Raw genomic sequence first — 16,732 nt, forward strand, 5'->3', positions numbered from 1 at the left:
TTCCGTTAGTTCTGTTGTTGAACAGCACGTTGCCCCACGAATTCGGAGGCCGTGCTACCGCGTGTATTGTATGAAAGTCCATGGCGTGGATGAAGGGGATTTGGTTCTTCTCCGGCATTCTCCGGCAAATGGAACACACTATGCACACTTCGCACGCGTGAATCGAACAGAACCTATCTGCAACAGCCCTTCTTTATTCTATCAGCCCGTTACCTCGAAGCATTTTCTCAAATACACGACACCTTAAATGTAGGAATTCTGTGACGGTACGATGGTACCACGCATGGGAGTAGAAACTTCCTTCCGCCGTGGTAGACACGCGTAGATTTGGTATATAACTTTGACGTCATGGCAGCCATTATAACAAAATCCAATCTTGAAGGTCTTGCGAGCGCTTGTGAGTCTTGCTTTTCTGACCGGCACGAAAAGTGACGTATGTCATCCGCGATTGTTTCATAATTTTTAATAAGTTTTTATAGTGCTTCACGGTGCAGCTCCTACCCCGGCTGCACGGGCAGCCATAACGTTTCCATGCACGTTTTCGTCGACGGCGGTGGCGCGTGGATCGAAGGGCTTTGGGCCAGCCCAGTGTCAACGCCATCATGATTACTGCCGATATCGCAATGTATGGCCAGTATGGCAATGTCGCCATGTTTAGATGGACTGCCACAGACTGCTGCGGCGGCTGCCGGGACTGTATTTCTCGGTGAGTGATGCAAATCCGCGCGCATCTGCTGAATTAGCTTGCAACAGAGCGTCAGCGTGACCGTTTTACTATTCTTAATACTGTATTCTTTCTGTGGATGGTACTATTTTTCTCGTGGCTCATTGTATTAATCATGCTCATCCACATTTTATCATGCGCATATTGATCGCATGCATGATCATACCATGCGCACGTATATAAATGTATTCACAGCGGCGAAAAATAGCCACAATGCTTGCTTACATAATGCATATTCATTACATCTTTGGGGCATGCTTAGCACCGCGAGGTGAACGCATACATTTGCTGCATTTGGTATCGACACGGTTCTTGGTTACGTTGGACGAACGTAGACCTCATGCTTAGCGTGTACGCAAAGCATGTGTGTGCACGCAAAGCAAGAAGGGTGTGAACGCATTTTTTTTACCTTCCAAGCGTAGCGTGATTTGTTCATGCAGTGAATTCTTACGGACGCAATTCTGCACAATGACATCCGTGAATCGGATGTGAGTGCTATATGCTATAGTACACTACCGTAGTGAATTTGGCATAATGCATCTAAGCTGTGTTATAACGAACACTCGAATGATGAAAAATCTGAGATCCAACACAGAAGTGCTTTGGTGAATATCAACTTTCTGATAAGTGGTTGCTTGGCTGTTCTAATCGGGACTTCTTGAACTGCGTTTAGACACGTCCTTTCGTTCTCTTTCACACAGAGGCCAGGGTTGTCACAGTAAACGGATCAGGCTTGCCAGTGACCATGTTTCCTGACAATCATCCCAAAGCATCACTACCTACCCCTAGGTAAGTGCTAACGCTCTGTCATCTTGTGCCAATGGTGTATTTACTATGATGATTAGTAGAGCAATCCAACACCGAAATGTACTTGAGGAGGACTAAATTTTTCTGATTTTGCCATTATTGACAGTGTAACATTGTAATACTGCTGTGTTTTTGAAAACCATTGCTTTCTTGCTTTCAGCAAAGTGTGGTGCGCAAGTGTGACCAGCCACTGTTTCAATGCAGGTGAGTGCAGAATTCCTCTTTTGATCTAAGTAGATCAGAATGTGTTGTTAAAATTAGTTGTAGGTGATGAAAAATATTGACATTCGAATGTTGTAAGAAATGAATTGATTATTCATCCACTTATATTTTGCAATGCTTGGCTTTTGTAAGGAAGGACACTGCCTGAAAAGTTCTTGTAGATATGAAACATTTCCTGGGTACGGCAGTTGACCGCTTTTCATGGGAGTGATGCAGATCTTTGATCATCCAATATGTTAGGTGGGTAGCAAGTCAACTTGACCGCTTTTCTGCTCTTGATATATACTCTCCCTGTTGATATCAGTATTTTGCCTAACTTATTGTAATAATTATACTCTTCCTCATATTGTGTGCACATTGATTTCGTCAGCATCGCTCAGGTCTGTGCATGTATATAACCCCCTTGTGTCGTCTTCACTGTCATGAAGAATGCCTAGAAAGCTTGCTTACAGAACTGATTTTCACAATATGTTTGAGGCATGCTGCAAAACGCAAGGTGAAAGCGTGAATTTCCTCCATTTAGTATCAACATGGTACTTGGTTATGTTGGTCGGGCGTATATAGAGCTCATGCTTAAGGTGGAGATAGTGGGGTGTGAACAAGTTCACTTTTTTTTTTTCCAGGCATGACATGATTTGTTTATCGTGTGAATACTTATGGCTACAATTCTTGACAATGGCATCTGTGAACAAAATGTGAGTACTGTAGTCATGCTATTTTCACTTGCCAGAGTATCATAGTTAATTAATTTGCATAATGCATTCGAGTTGTTATAGTGTATACTCAAATGATGAAAAATCTGAGATCCAACTCAGAATTGCTTTGGTGAATATCAACTTTTCTGATAAATGTGTGCTTGGCTGTTAATAGCAAGACTTCTTAAACTGTAATGTTAAGCACACCCTTTCGTTCTTTCACACAGAGGCCAGTCTTGACACAGGAAACTGACCAGCTTGTCAGTGATCATGATTCCCGACTCAAAGCATCCCTGCGACCTCTAAGTAAGTTCTAGAGCTCTGAAATCTTGTGCCAAAAGTGAACTGTGATGATTTGTAGAACAATCCAACACCGAAGTGTACTTGAGGATAACTAAATTTTGCTGATTTTGCTTGCATTGAGGTTATAAATTAAAATGCCTTTGTGTATAATAAATATCTTTGTCTTTTGCTTTCAGCATGGTGTGGTGTGCAAGTGTGATCACCATTTCAAATAAGGTGAGTGTAGAATTCTTTTGATCCGACTAGATTGATATGTATTGTGAAAATAGGTTGCAGGTGATGAAAAATACTGAGATCCAACACTGATAAGAAATGAGTTGACTATTCAGCCACTGATTTTTGCAATGCTTGGGCTTTGTAAGGAAGGACACTTCCAGAAGAGTTGATAGATTTGATACATTTCAGGGGTTTGATGGCAATTGACCATGCCGTGGAATGTGTGGAACCCTGTTGGTGAGATTTTTGGACAACTTATGCTTACTCCTTTTTTTTTTGTTGAAATAAACCAATGCAGTTTCACCAAGTTTTTTGTTCCTTTCAGCATTCTTGCTCCAGCACACCTACAAGATACTAAGCAGTTCCGTGGAAGTCACCTTCTTCACAGAAGATCCTGTTTCTGCAGATAGTGTGTGTTGGCATTTGATGCACTTGTTATTAAGCACTTGTAGATGGCTTGCATGTGCCTTAGTGGCCTTAGTGCTGTTCTGAAGCACCATTAGTAGCATCCACGGTATAGGTGGATTTTAGCAGGTTAGGCCAGAATGAAGGTTTGTCTTGCTGGTGGTCTTGCCGGTGTAAGTTGTCTATTGTACTGCTAAATTAGGACATGGCATTGTGGCAGCTATGGTACAGTCATTTATGCAGCCGCAGTGTGCTTTGTGGACTAGGTTTTCATTGTTGTGGTGATGCTTGCAAAGTTGACTTGCCCAGCACTTTTCTTTTTCATGGCATAGTCAATTTCCTTGGCAATATACTTTGCACGTTCTTAGCCAGTTCGTGCCAGAATGTGCTGCAACTGTATCATTGATATCGTCCTCTTGTTTGTGCACTAATGTCGTGGTGTTTTGTTGGCAGGCGATCAAATGAATTGTCTTTTTGCACTTGGCGACAGTGGCCGTGGTGATTTGAAAAGTGGTCTTTCGCTTATTTATTTGCACTTGGGTGTGCCTTTGCCTCAGCTCTGTTTGCACGCATTCTGCTGTTAATATTAACTGGTGGTAGGTGCATTCTGCCCTCATAAGTATTGTGCTTGTTTGCTAAATTTACACTTGTGGCTTCTAGACTTGATGTCACTGTTCGAAAATGAAACTTTAAATGTTCTTTTGCATTTTGTTGCTGGAGCCCTTTAGAGTTGTGTACTTGTAGTTTAATGTGGATGACACTATCTGTGCAAATTAACATGGTACAGGTTTAAGGAAACGTAGGGTATCCTTGCTGCTGTAATGTAAATGTGTTGATTGTGGGAGACAAATATGCTCGTGCTGCATAAATTGCTATGAACTTCCACTGCCCATTCTCATAGTTACATAAATTATTTGTGTAGGTAATGCTAATAGAATGTTTTTTTACCTTGCTCAACAGTTCCTCTCATGTGATTTAATTCTGCTTCTTTAGCTAGTTTTCACATACTGAAAGTTAAGTACCCAAAATTGCTTGCAAAAATCTTGCTTTAATGGTTTTCCTTCGTGTAGGCTCTTTCTGGCTTTAGAGTGAAAAAGGTATTTTCCATATGAGTTATATAAAAGAAACTGTCTTTACAACTAGCCTGCGCATGCGCAAAAGAAGCTGGTTAGAAAAAATGTTCAAAATTTAATTTTGCTCCAGAATTTTCTAATATTCAGTCTCGTGGTATGTGAACCCTATCTGGATGATAGGGATTTTGTAATCATATGAGCAAGTACAGTGTGGGAAAAAGAAAATTTATGGCAATCAAGAGAAAGCTTTTGAGAACATTCACTGATATTTTTTGCCACTATGCAAGATAGTTGTGTATGGCTCATGATGGCATGCCATCACCTCGTTATACTACTGGGCCCTATTATGCAGCTAAAAACACCGAATGATAGTTTTATCACCTTTGATGATAATGTTGGAACAGTTACCAAGAAAAGGTTCACAGAAATAGTCTCCAGATAAGTGCCCCCCAAAATGTGTGCTCACATTTTAAAAAGATAGGATGAGCTAGACTGAGGCTCATTCTTTCCTTGTGCAGTGTGGCGATTCTCGAAGGCACATCGGTCCCAATTTATACAGGCATATCGGCGGCTGACTGACGAACAGTGCATGGAAGTGTTTCCTAGTCATCGGGAGAGGTGGCGCATCCAGAAGGTGGTCGGAGCCTTGGAGACGTATCCAACGCAGACGATCCGTGGCATGGCTCAACTTATTGGCATGTCTAAGACTCGTGTGTACGAGACACTCAGAGATGCTTTTTCCAAGCTTGAAGATTATGGTTACGATTGAATTACCATTGTTGCCAAAGATGTAAATAAAAGATGCTGAGTTATGGTATGTTCATTTTAAATTGCATATCTTAATAGTTGCACTTTAAAGCATAAGGCCAAGTTGAATACCCTGTATTTTTTCAAAGATCTTTGAATCTGTGCTTACATGTGCAATTCATCAGATAGCATTTCTTAAAACAGATGCTATGTTGCTCCTGCGAAAGGACAACACCAGACCTCGTCCAGTGTCGCTGAAAGTACCGAAACAGGTGCCTGAACTGTTCAGCTTTTAGCATTAAGTATAAGCAAGTAAAGAGTATTTGTAAGAAGGTGTGGGCATTCTCGGCATGTTTCCAGCGGAGGAACAAATGCTCTTGCAGTGGAAGGGCACAATGTTTGAAACAAAGGAACAAGAAATTATACTAGTAGCTATAGATTAGTGAAGTTCAGATCAGTGCAAAGGGGAAGGACAGTTTGCTGGGAATGAATGCACGAAAGCCACATTTCCCAATGGACGGGCATGATTCAGGAATTCCATTGAAACTTATTCTGAAGTCTAGCTCTGCACAGAAAGAAAATTTTAAATCTTCACATTCTGTCGATCGTCTTGCATTGAGTGCTTTACGATGCAATTTGGCATAAGGCAGCTAAAGACTCCTCCATGAGCCTTCTGAAAAGCGATGTCGGCGATGGCAATGGAGGCACAAAAAGTCTAAAACCAAGGTAAGATAACTAGATATAAGTCTGGAAATTTTTAAAGCTTTCCTGAATGTTTTTTGTTTTGTTTTGTCAGAACCCATTGTTTTTTATGCAATTCTTGTACATGCCAGTAAGCATAGCTTTTTTTAAATATATCTTCTAAAATAAGAATTTGTACACGTTTTTCACAAAATCGTGCATCTTTTTATATGGCTCTTTTATGGCAGGACATACCTTTTTTTTTAAAGCTTATTTCATTATTACGCTCCCAAGGTTCTTCAGATTGCATAGTGTTCGTTCACTGCACATATTGTGATAAAGGATTGCTGGTGTGACGCCCATATTTTAACAATTTTACACGCCCCAAAAGACATTTGCCTAGAAAAATGTGCAAATTATTCGTAATGTCGAAAATTTTCTGTCCTTGAAATCGTTCTCGAATACGTGCCTTATGAATGTTGTTTATGTAGGCTGATAATTGCTGTGTATGTCGATAGTAGAGTCACTGTATACGAATAGCGATGTGGGCGAGTCCACCCAAGTTAATGGTGATTTTCGGAGCACAAAGCACTGAAGTGTGGAAATGAAAATAACCGAGGGTTAACTCTACATCCTTCTTTCGCTAATCCTTTGTCCCTTTTACTTCAGCACTACAGTGCTTCGCGCTGCAAATATCACGCCAGAGAGTCGGTAGTTAGTAGACAGTTTTAGTATAGCGTACGCTATACCATTGCGTACGCTAAAAAATAGCGGATCGTCACTGCGCATGCGCTGAACGCTAAACGAAATAGCGGGTATAGCGGGCGTACGCAACGCAAAAGCGTTAGCGTTTTTGCGGGGTTTGCGAAGCTTGCGGGAAACATGGCGGCGGTCCCGGCTGCCCACTTCGAATTGATTTGGCGTTGATTTTGTAAAATGCACTTCGTTCGCAGCAAATGATTGTGTAAACGGCTTTCGCATAGTCTCAGGCCGCTTCGACGACAGAGTATTATGAATAACATCGTGGTGTTTTCGAGATCGCTTCTCGTTTCGAACGAGTTGAAGCCTAACGAAAGAAATGGATAGATGGATGTTATGAGCGTCCCCTTTGGAACGGGGCGGTGGGTTGCGCCACCAAGCTCTTGCTACTATGCTGTCTAATATTCTACCTAGGTTAACCAATGAAAAAAGAAAAGAAAAAAAAACACTATGAACTACCACGTCCAAATTTTCTGATCCCCTATTGCGAACTGTGTTTTTGTACGTCTCCGTCTTTTGTCGTTTCCCTACTTTTCTTCCTCCAATCCTCCAATCGCCTCTTACTAATGTCTATTGCGGACCTGCTTGCTTTACCACTGCTCCCGCTTAACCCAAGGGCTTCAAGGAGGCCAGTGGTGCCTAAATCGACCGCTGGGTAGACGTCTTCACATTCTAATAAAATATGCTCCGTCGTTTCCCTAGCTTTACCGCAGCTTTCCTTCTTATATCTCGCTTTATAGGTGCGTGTTCTAAGGCATCCCGATCTCGCTTCGAAAAGTAATGAGCTTCCCTTTGAGTTATCATAAATGGTTTCTTTCCTGATTTCGTTTTTTCCTCTTAAGTAGTTACTCATGGCAGGTTTCTTTTCCATTGCCGCCACTCATGAGATTAATTCAGCCTCTCTGACTTTCCGCTTGACCTTCTTTGTTGCTGTGTTGCCCACCCCACAGGCCGCATACTTGCTGGTAAGCTTCCTAATTCTTTTCCTCCACTGTGAATCAATGTTTTGCCTGTACAGATACCTGAACACTCTCCCAGCCCATTTACTTTCTTCCATATTCCTCAGCCGTTCTTCATACTCAATTTTACTGCGAGCTTCCCTCACTTCAAAACAAGTCCAGCCCATATCCCCCTGCACAGCTTCATTTGTAGTCTTCCCGTGAGCGCCCAATGCGAGGCGACCTACTGACCTTTGGTTCCCGTCGAGCCCTGATTGTACCCCTAATTTAAAGCAAACAACCGCATTTCCAAAAGTAAGTCCTGGAACCATTACCCCTTTCCACATACCTCGGAGGACCTCGTACCTATCGTATCCCCATAAAAACATTTGAGATGTCAGCGCCACCTGTCGCTAAAGGCGCGAAATAGCCGCAACGACGGCATATGGCCTCTGAGATCCGAAGATATCACCGGACAACTAATATTGTAGAAAACGCGCGCTGCTTAGCGTATGCTATAATAGACAGTTTTAGTTTAGCGTCCGCAACTACAGCGTACGCTATACGCTATAATATAGCGTACGCTAAGCAGCGCACGTTTTCTACAATTTTAGTTGGCCGCCGATATCTTCGGATTTCAGAGGCCATATGCTGTTGTTGCGGCTATTTCGCGCCTTTAGCGACAGGTGGCGCTGACATCTCGAACGTTTCTTTCGTTAGGTTTCGACTCGTTCGAAACGAGAAGCGATCTCGAAAACACCACGAGGTTATCCATAATACTCTGTCGTCGAAGCGGCCTGAGACTAAGCGAAAGCCGTTTACACAGTCATTTGCTACGAACGAAGTGCATTTTACAAAAGCAACGCCAAATTCAATTCGAAGTGGGCAGCCGGGACCACCGCCATGTTTTCCGCAAGCTCCGCAAACCCCGCAAAAACGCTTTCGCTAACTCGCTTGCGTTGCGTACGCCCGCTATACCCGCTATTTCGTTTAGCGTTCAGCGCATGCGCAGTGACGACCCGCTATTTTTTAGCGTACGCAATGGAATATATAGCGTACAACGTACGCTATAGTTGCGGACGCTAAACTAAAGCTAGGGAGCTTTAGAATAGGGGTCCCAATAGTTTGGGGCCCCGAAGAGCTTTGCGGCTGTTAGCGTTGGGGCACGTAGGAGTGAACAGTATTTAGAATAGGGTTTGACGTTTGCGGATAGCGTCTTGCGCTGACAGCGCCACTACGGCGTCAAAGAAAAACTATTAGAAATAATTAAATAAAATATACCATTTTATGATAGGAATAATAATTTTTATATGCGTGTATTCGCGTTTAAGTACAATTTAGACGTTATTCTCTGTAAGCAGCAAACAATTAGTTGCGCTTAGTTGTGAGCAAACCAACTTTACTAACCTTCACCAGCCAAGCTTAGCCGTGTTAGGCCTACGAGGCATAAAATCCACAATCGAATTCAAAATCAGCGGCGTCAAATGAGTCAATCTTCATAACACACGCTAGTTGAGAGAAAGCGATAACCGCACTCACTTCTCCTAGCTTGCGAACTTCACGCGTTACCGCGAATCGAACCCAGTTTAGTGCTAGGTTAGAGCCGTCGCTTCGATGGGTGCCGCCATGTTTGCCGACGCAAAGCTTTTGGGGCCGCTATTTGGGCTCCCGCTAAATGGGTGAAATAGCGTTCCCAACGCAAAACCCAAACGGAGTTTGCGTCTTGCGCATGCGCAGTGGCTTCGACGCTACTTCTTTGGGGCCCCAAAACGTTTGGGGCCCCTATTCTAAAACTCTCTATTGGCAAAAAATTTGACAGTAACTTCTTGCATTGATGGCATGCCTAAACTTAGCTTTTAGAATTTCAGGCCGCTTCGACGACAGAGTATTATGGATAACCTCGCTGTGTTTTCGAGATTGCTTCTCGTTTCCAACGTGTCGAAGCCTAACGAAAGAAACGTTCGAGATGCCTGCGCCACCTATCGCTGCAGGCGGGAAATAGCCGCAACGATGGTATGTGGCCTTTGAGATCCGAAAATGTCGCCGGCCAACTAAAATTGTTAGGGTGCCTCGATGTCCTCCTCGCCCCGGGCGAGGAGGACACCGAGGCACCCTAAAAATTGTAGAAAACGTGCGCCGCTTAGCGTACGCTATAAACTAAAACTGTCTAGCGTATTCTATATACAGTAGGCCAAATGTGAAACGCTGCTTTTTTTTTTTTTTTTTTTTGCAATGAGCACTCTGGAATGGCGGTGCTTGTCCAGCAGGCTATGCTTCTCTTATTTGTAAGAGCATCTCTGATAAATTTGTATATCACGTTTCTAAGATTATGTTTAGTAAAGCAATGAAGGGGGCTAGTTGATGAACGTTCATGGTTATATTGCGCTCAGTTTTACAAACACGATATTAAGGAAGGACAGGACGTGGACGGACGAAGCGCAATTATGTTAAAGATTATGTTATATACCAGGCACTAGTAGAAACGACAAAAATGCGAGGAGGTGTCTATCACGAAAAATAAAAGAAGATACATCTGGGAAGAATCCGCCGGCACGCGCGCTGCTCCAAACATTCGTGCCGTGTGCCGCGTTGAAACCACTGGTAGCTCAATGTCACTTCGGCGCCGAAAACGTGCGTAGCGTAAGACTGCAACTCCACTTTAGAACGTAAAGCGGCCATGGCTTCGTCCCAGTTGGCCGGCCTGCACCCTGAGCCAGGTAGCTGCCGCCTTTAACGAAACCGTGCGCTACTCTTGAGCGACACTTAAAAAGATCACGTACTTTGCTGATGTAAATTTAACGAAACCGTACGCTACTCTTGAGCGACACTTAAAAAAGATCACGTTACTGATGAAGTGCTCTTGCAGCGTCGACCCTCACTTGCTGGTGGTGGCAGCGCATGCCTGACGGCGCGGTAACACTGGATCGATACGAGGCCGACAAGACGCTCACGCCAACGATTAACTGACTTTTGTGTGTCACTGAAACCATTTTACCATACCCGGCCGACAACGACGCAACCGACGAGCGCGAGTTGTACTGCGATGGGCTTTCTTGTCGACGGCGCCGACAAAATCAGCGTGCCGACTATCGTTCGACCGAACCCTGCGCGATCGGCCGTCGAACCGACAACGCGACAGCCTCTTCGCTCGCATATATAATTAATCGCACCCAAAATGAGTCAAAGATGCCTACCAAGTTGACATGCACAAGCTTCAACCCTCTCAAACCGTGCACATGAAGTCTGAGCCGATGTCAAACCTCTTCGGCGAAGATTAAGCCTGGCGCCGTCCAGTTCATGGACCCGCCACCGGCGGAACTGCGGAACGAACGAAACTGCTTTTATAGTTAAGTTCTGGTTTTAGGGAACGGAAATCAACTACACTTCGCTTCGCACGCCGCGTACACAGTAAGCGGCAAGCGGCGACACTGCGCTGTGCCAACATCTGCACGTCACCATACCCGTAGGCTGCCGGTCACATTCGCTACGTAGATGGGCGGCAGTGGTGTCATAGGTGGTGTACCAACTAATTTTCGAGTAAGGAGACAAGTCATCTCTCTCTCTCTCTCTCTCTCTCTCTCTCTCTCTCTCTCTCTATATATATATATATATATATATATATATATATATATATATATATATATATATATATATATATAGGGGTTTTCTTCAAAGTTCAGCTCATATATTCAAAGTTCAAAGTTCATATATATATATATATATATATATATATATATATATATATATATATATATATATATATATATGGGTCATTCCATCTCAAGTGTACTCGGTGTTTTATCGACCATCTGCGATTCTGCTGAAAAAAAATCATACTGTTTTACCTCAATGTGCGAAGTAATTATTCAAGCGATTTTTCCTGAAAAAATAATTTCTAATGCTCTGAGGACGCTTTGAAGGTTGCGCACACAAGTGAAACTATGCCAGGTGGAAAAATTTCTACAAAGTTATTCCTTTGACCTGTTACTGCGAATATTTTTTAAAATAGTCGCCAGACGGTACTCTTTCGTGACTATTGTCGTTTTTTACTTTCTGTTTTAATTTACATAATTTTTAGCCGTAAGGAAAAGTCGTCTATTGCCCCTTTTTTAATATTTTTTATAAAAGAAAGCAACGTTTCCATGAGGAGTATATTCACAATAGGGGCTTGGTATGTGTGTATATTAGATGATAAAAATATTCTTATAAGAAATAAAGCCTAAACTTTCGCTTAATGCCATGGTAAATATGAAAAAAATTACGTTCTGACTCAATTTGTGGCTTCATTTTCGCAATGTAGCGTTCCAAGTAAAAATATTGCATAGACGGCATTGCATAGTATGCTTTGCTGTCTATCTATGTGCAAAGATTTAAAAGATTAAATTTTGTTTTAAGCGAGAAAAAAATTTTAGAACTGCAGAATCACATGGTTGCGCGGAGCATCTCTTTGCTTCGCCTTCACTGCATAGCACGTCGGTCGGCGTTTCAGTCTGCCTCATTTTACGTGTTTCTTCTTTTTCTTTTTGAAGACGAGGTCTTCTTTGGCGACTTCAGGTTGATTCGCGGTTCGTGGGGACTGAGTTTCTGGCCATTGTAATCTGGTAAGGTAATTGCAGGCCTTCTAGTGCACGTAGGACAAGAAATAGGCGTCTGAGTTAAGCTTGGAACGAAAAAGATGGAGAAAGTTAGTGTACTACTATATACGGAGAAGTTACAACGCCTAATGGTGAAATAACTTTATATGTGCCCGTTCGCACAGCATGCACCTAAAACCGTAACCGGCAGTGTTGCTCTACGAAAGATATGGGCCAATCGCGGAGAGATTGCTGCCTAAAATTTTTGACTGATCCCAAAGGCAGTACGCTATAGACAACAAACTACATGGTGCCCTAATGCGCCATGGATGACACTTTCTTCTTTGACCACCGCCAGATGTTGAGTCGTGTTTTTTTTTTTTTTTACCCAGCGCTTCGTTTGCAAATATTTACGATTCCCAAAATGAAACATCGCAAATAGAATATACGCTCTCATGGCGGCTTTACTTCGCACGGCATTATTTCAAACTTACTTTGATATAACTTATATACCTGTCCGTCTTGTCTCCGTTCGCGTGTAGCCTTCCACTGTAAGCATAGTTCACTTCGACACTCGAACTACCTCTGTGGTTGAATAGGATGTAACCCCAGCGAGAATTGAAGTCGGCGAGAAGGGCTTAAAGTGATGAAACTTCCGTGTGCCTTTTATAGTAGTCACTTTGCTGAACCGCGGGGACAGCACAATTTTTCTTTTTTGAACAGTTTCCTTCGAAACCCAAAGAATAGTTATCCCTTGGATACTCTCCTTCGCCCACGTGAACAGCTGGTGTGGGGTCATGATTTGGTCACGAATTGGCCTCTGAAGACTGGCTCGGGCTGCTAGCCGTTTCACGGTGCCGCCAAGACCGTCACAGGCACTCTTGCCATGAGCTGTAGCATAAAAATTCCATTCTGCACCAATTCCGAAGTCATCTTCGTGATTGCAGAGGTTCACAAGGTTCCTTTTGTTTTTGTACTGTGCTGGAGCTCCGTCAGAAAAGTAGAGGATTTTTCGTAGATGTGGCAACTGTTGCTTGAGTACTGTGACAACTTCGGTCTGGAACGCGGACACTGCAACGGCGTCGTGCTCTGTACAGTCAGAAATTACAACGTAATTCTTGACTACAATTTCTTCGTCAGGGCAGCAATAGACTACAAATGGGTGCAGTGTTGCTTGCTCATTCACCCAGTGGTAGGCCTGCGGGGCATCTTGCACAATGAATGTATAGTTCTCTGAAAAGTCTAGAAGAACAAGCGCTTCGCTTTTGGTAAGCTTTGACTTTGCATGACGAAGGTAAGATGCTTGTTTTTTGCTGATATAATGATGAATTTTCACTTTGGCTAGCATCTCCAAAAATTTCTCGCGAAAGTCATCCGGGGTTAGCAGAAGAGTTTCGAGTTTGCATCGTAGGCCACCTACCCACTGGTGTACATGTATGTGGTCGACTTCTTCGTTGTTAAGTAGTGGGCTGTTACGAAGCGCCGTTTCGACGTTTTCTGTACCGGGGCAGGTCTGGCACCTCCCACGCATGCAATCTTCATTTCCTGTGTCACACACAGTGGTGGCCAACAGTTCTTGCAGGGATTTCTTTAATCCGGAACTGTGGATCATCAACTTAAAATTTTGGTGATCCATGCAGACGCAAATGGAGTGTGTGCCACTTGCCCCTGCTACCACGCAGTTTGATGGTCGCAAACGTGCAAACATGGAAAATCCACACTTGATATTATGAGTACTTTTCCACTCTGCATACAGCTCCTTTAAATTCAAAAGCAACAGTCGCTTTTGTCGGCCTGCTATTACATCTTTCTTCCCCGGGAGACAATATGAAACATTATCGTCTTCATAAAAGTCCTTTATCAAAGTCTTCACGCTTTCGCTGATTGGGTGGCCCTTCTTTATTGGTGGGGTGCTGAGGATTCCATGTTCAGTTCTCAGTTTGATTGCTGCCCGTACTTGTCTTTGCGAGACTCCGAAATAGTCCACAATCTTTTTTTGAGACCAAGACACAGGAGCAAGGGTTAAGAGCTCTATTTTCCTTTCGCGTTTTCCTTCGGCGTGAAGCCTTTCTCTTACATTTTCCATTAAAGTCACATAGTCGCTAAGCATAAAATCGATACGTTGTCTCTTTGTCCTTGCAGTCTGTCTGGGTGCCGGAATGGTTCGCGCTTGTCTCTGTGCTGGGGTTCCGTGGCTAAGGCCTTCGTCTGTAAGACAATATGTTGGGCTTCCTTCATCGCTTGCTCTGCTGGCAGATGTCTGCACAGCAGTGGCACTCAGCCCATTCACACCTCCCACATGTGCGACTACCGAAAGGGCCGGCACCTTTAGATACTGAAGTGCCTCTCGAGAAGAGCGCCTCTTCTTTACTTCATAGCACTGGCGCATGCAAGCTTGGCACAATCTAGATCCTGGAATGAGATCCAAAGATGGGTGCAAATCTAACAAGGATAGGGATATCACAGATGAGCCTCGGTAATTCTTGACGTGTGAAAGAAACGGATTCGAGCACCATTTGGATGCTATGTGCGATGTGTACTTCTTTACGTAGAGGTGGTGATGATGGCCACATACTGTATCATCCAGTGTGCATTTTGAACGCAGAATCAAGAGCCGGCGATCAAGTTCGCTCAGTTCTTTGACACTACTGGTGTACTGATTTTTCACGTAGATTGTCCTGTGGCACCCATTCGGTCCAAGTGAACAGTACGGTAATTCAGCACCTGAAAATAAATCGTAAAAACACTATTGCCAGGAACACGTGTCATTGAATTATATATTGGCGCATACATGCCAGAAAGTCTGACATAAGCCACCTGTGCCACGCATAAGAGCAAGAAACGTAATTCAATTTTACGGCCACGTTTTCTCGTCATCCTACGAATGTAAGGCTAGAATTTTTATGTGCGTCCGCCAACACACTGGTGTTAAAATCACACCTTGCCCTGGAGAGTAAATACGTGAACTAGAGACATCGTGTAGTTTAAACGTGCCATGAATTATTACGCAAATCCATGTACCTGAATTCTCAGAAGCTGAAGACGCACCAAAACTGTCGTCCAGACCGTCGACTTGATACATTTTCTTCACAACAGGACCATCGGAAAGAAACTGTAAACATGAACGCCGGTTTGCTTCTGTGACAGCTGTAGCTTTGCCTGGGATAAAGAGGAGCAGTAGCAGACGACACACTATCGTCTGCTCGTAATGCACGCTCCTCCCGTCGTCTTGACGTCGCTTTCCCAGCCTCGGTGGGTGGCATCGCGGGACGCGTTTACGATACGAATACGTGTTCCAACCACACATTTAAAGCCGCTTCGCAGGCATTCTAGGTATCAAGCCCGCCAGTGGCCTTTTTCGTTGTTTTAGGTTTAGCAGAACGCCACAAATCGCCTGTTCGTTGAATAAAGCCACAGTTCTGGTTCCTGTTCTGGCGCGTTTTTAGTGAATGGTGACATGTGGATAGAATTTATTTCGCCGTATTTTTTAAGAATTATGCGTTATAACTTCTCCGTATATAGTAGTACACTAACTTTCTCCATCTTTTTCGTTCCAAGCTTAACTCAGACGCCTATTTCTTGTCCTACGTGCACTAGAAGGCCTGCAATTATCTTACCAGATTACAATGGCCAGAAACTCAGTCCCCACGAACCGCAAATCAACCTGAAGTCGCCAAAGAAGACCTCGTCTTCAAAAAGAAAAAGAAGAAACATGTAAAATGAGGCAGACTGAAACGCCGACCAACGTGCTATGCAGTGAAGGCGAAGCAAAGAGATGCTCCGCGCAACCATGTGATTCTGCAGTTCTAAAATTTTTTTCTCGCTTAAAACAAAATTTAATCTTTTAAATCTTTGCACATAGATAGACAGCAAAGCATACTATGCAATGCCGTCTATGCAATATTTTTACTTGGAACGCTACATTGCGAAAATGAAGCCACAAATTGAGTCAGAACGTAATTTTTTTCATATTTACCATGGCATTAAGCGAAAGTTTAGGCTTTATTTCTTATAAGAATATTTTTATCATCTAATATACACACATACCAAGCCCCTATTGTGAATATATTCCTCATGGAAACGTTGCTTTCTTTTATAAAAAATATTAAAAAAGGGGCAATAGACGACTTTTTCTTACGGCTAAAAATTATGTATATTAAAACAGAAAGTAAAAAACGACAATAGTCACGAAAGAGTACCGTCTGGCGACTATTTTAAAAAATATTCGCAGTAACAGGTCAAAGCAATAACTTTGTGGAAATTTTTCCACCTGGCATAGTTTCACTTGTGTGCGCAACCTTCAAAGCGTCCTCAGGGCATTAGAATTTTTTTTTTCAAGAAAAATCGCTTCAATAATTACTTCGCACATTGAGGTAAAACAGTATGATTTTTTTCAGCAGAATCGCAGATGGTCGATAAAACACCGAGTACACTTGAGATGGAATGACCCATATATATATATATATATATATATATATATATATATATATATATATATATATATATATATATGTTGGATCGGTCTGCCGCCGCTATACTCTGTCCGCATTGAAGCCACGCCAACAACGGCAGCTGCACTACCCTGCAT

General features: G+C 43.0%; 1 protein-coding gene across 3 annotated transcripts; it reads left to right on the top strand.

Moving 5' to 3' along the window:
• The first annotated feature begins 500 nt into the window (after window positions 1–500).
• LOC142571985 (uncharacterized) lies at window positions 501–5,268 on the top strand. Of its 3 annotated transcripts, XM_075680754.1 has the most exons (10): window positions 501–706; window positions 1,426–1,513; window positions 1,692–1,735; window positions 1,890–1,993; window positions 2,377–2,448; window positions 2,676–2,754; window positions 2,928–2,967; window positions 3,157–3,204; window positions 3,276–3,376; window positions 4,964–5,268. In XM_075680754.1, the coding sequence occupies exons 8-10, from the start codon at window positions 3,164–3,166 to the stop codon at window positions 5,212–5,214; spliced, it is 393 nt and encodes a 130-aa protein (XP_075536869.1). In that variant the 5' UTR covers window positions 501–706; window positions 1,426–1,513; window positions 1,692–1,735; window positions 1,890–1,993; window positions 2,377–2,448; window positions 2,676–2,754; window positions 2,928–2,967; window positions 3,157–3,163; the 3' UTR covers window positions 5,215–5,268. The 3 variants fall into 3 exon arrangements, 2 of the variants coding, with proteins under 2 accessions (XP_075536869.1, XP_075536868.1); XR_012825988.1 differs by lacking the exon at window positions 1,890–1,993 and having other exon boundaries at window positions 511–706; window positions 3,293–3,378; window positions 4,964–5,103; XM_075680753.1 differs by lacking the exons at window positions 1,890–1,993; window positions 2,377–2,448; window positions 2,676–2,754; ... (1 more) ...; window positions 3,157–3,204; window positions 3,276–3,376 and having other exon boundaries at window positions 506–706.
• Window positions 5,269–16,732: the final 11,464 nt, after the last annotated feature.

Source organism: Dermacentor variabilis, chromosome 2 (genome assembly GCF_050947875.1).
Source record: "Dermacentor variabilis isolate Ectoservices chromosome 2, ASM5094787v1, whole genome shotgun sequence".
NCBI lineage: Eukaryota > Metazoa > Arthropoda > Arachnida > Ixodida > Ixodidae > Dermacentor > Dermacentor variabilis.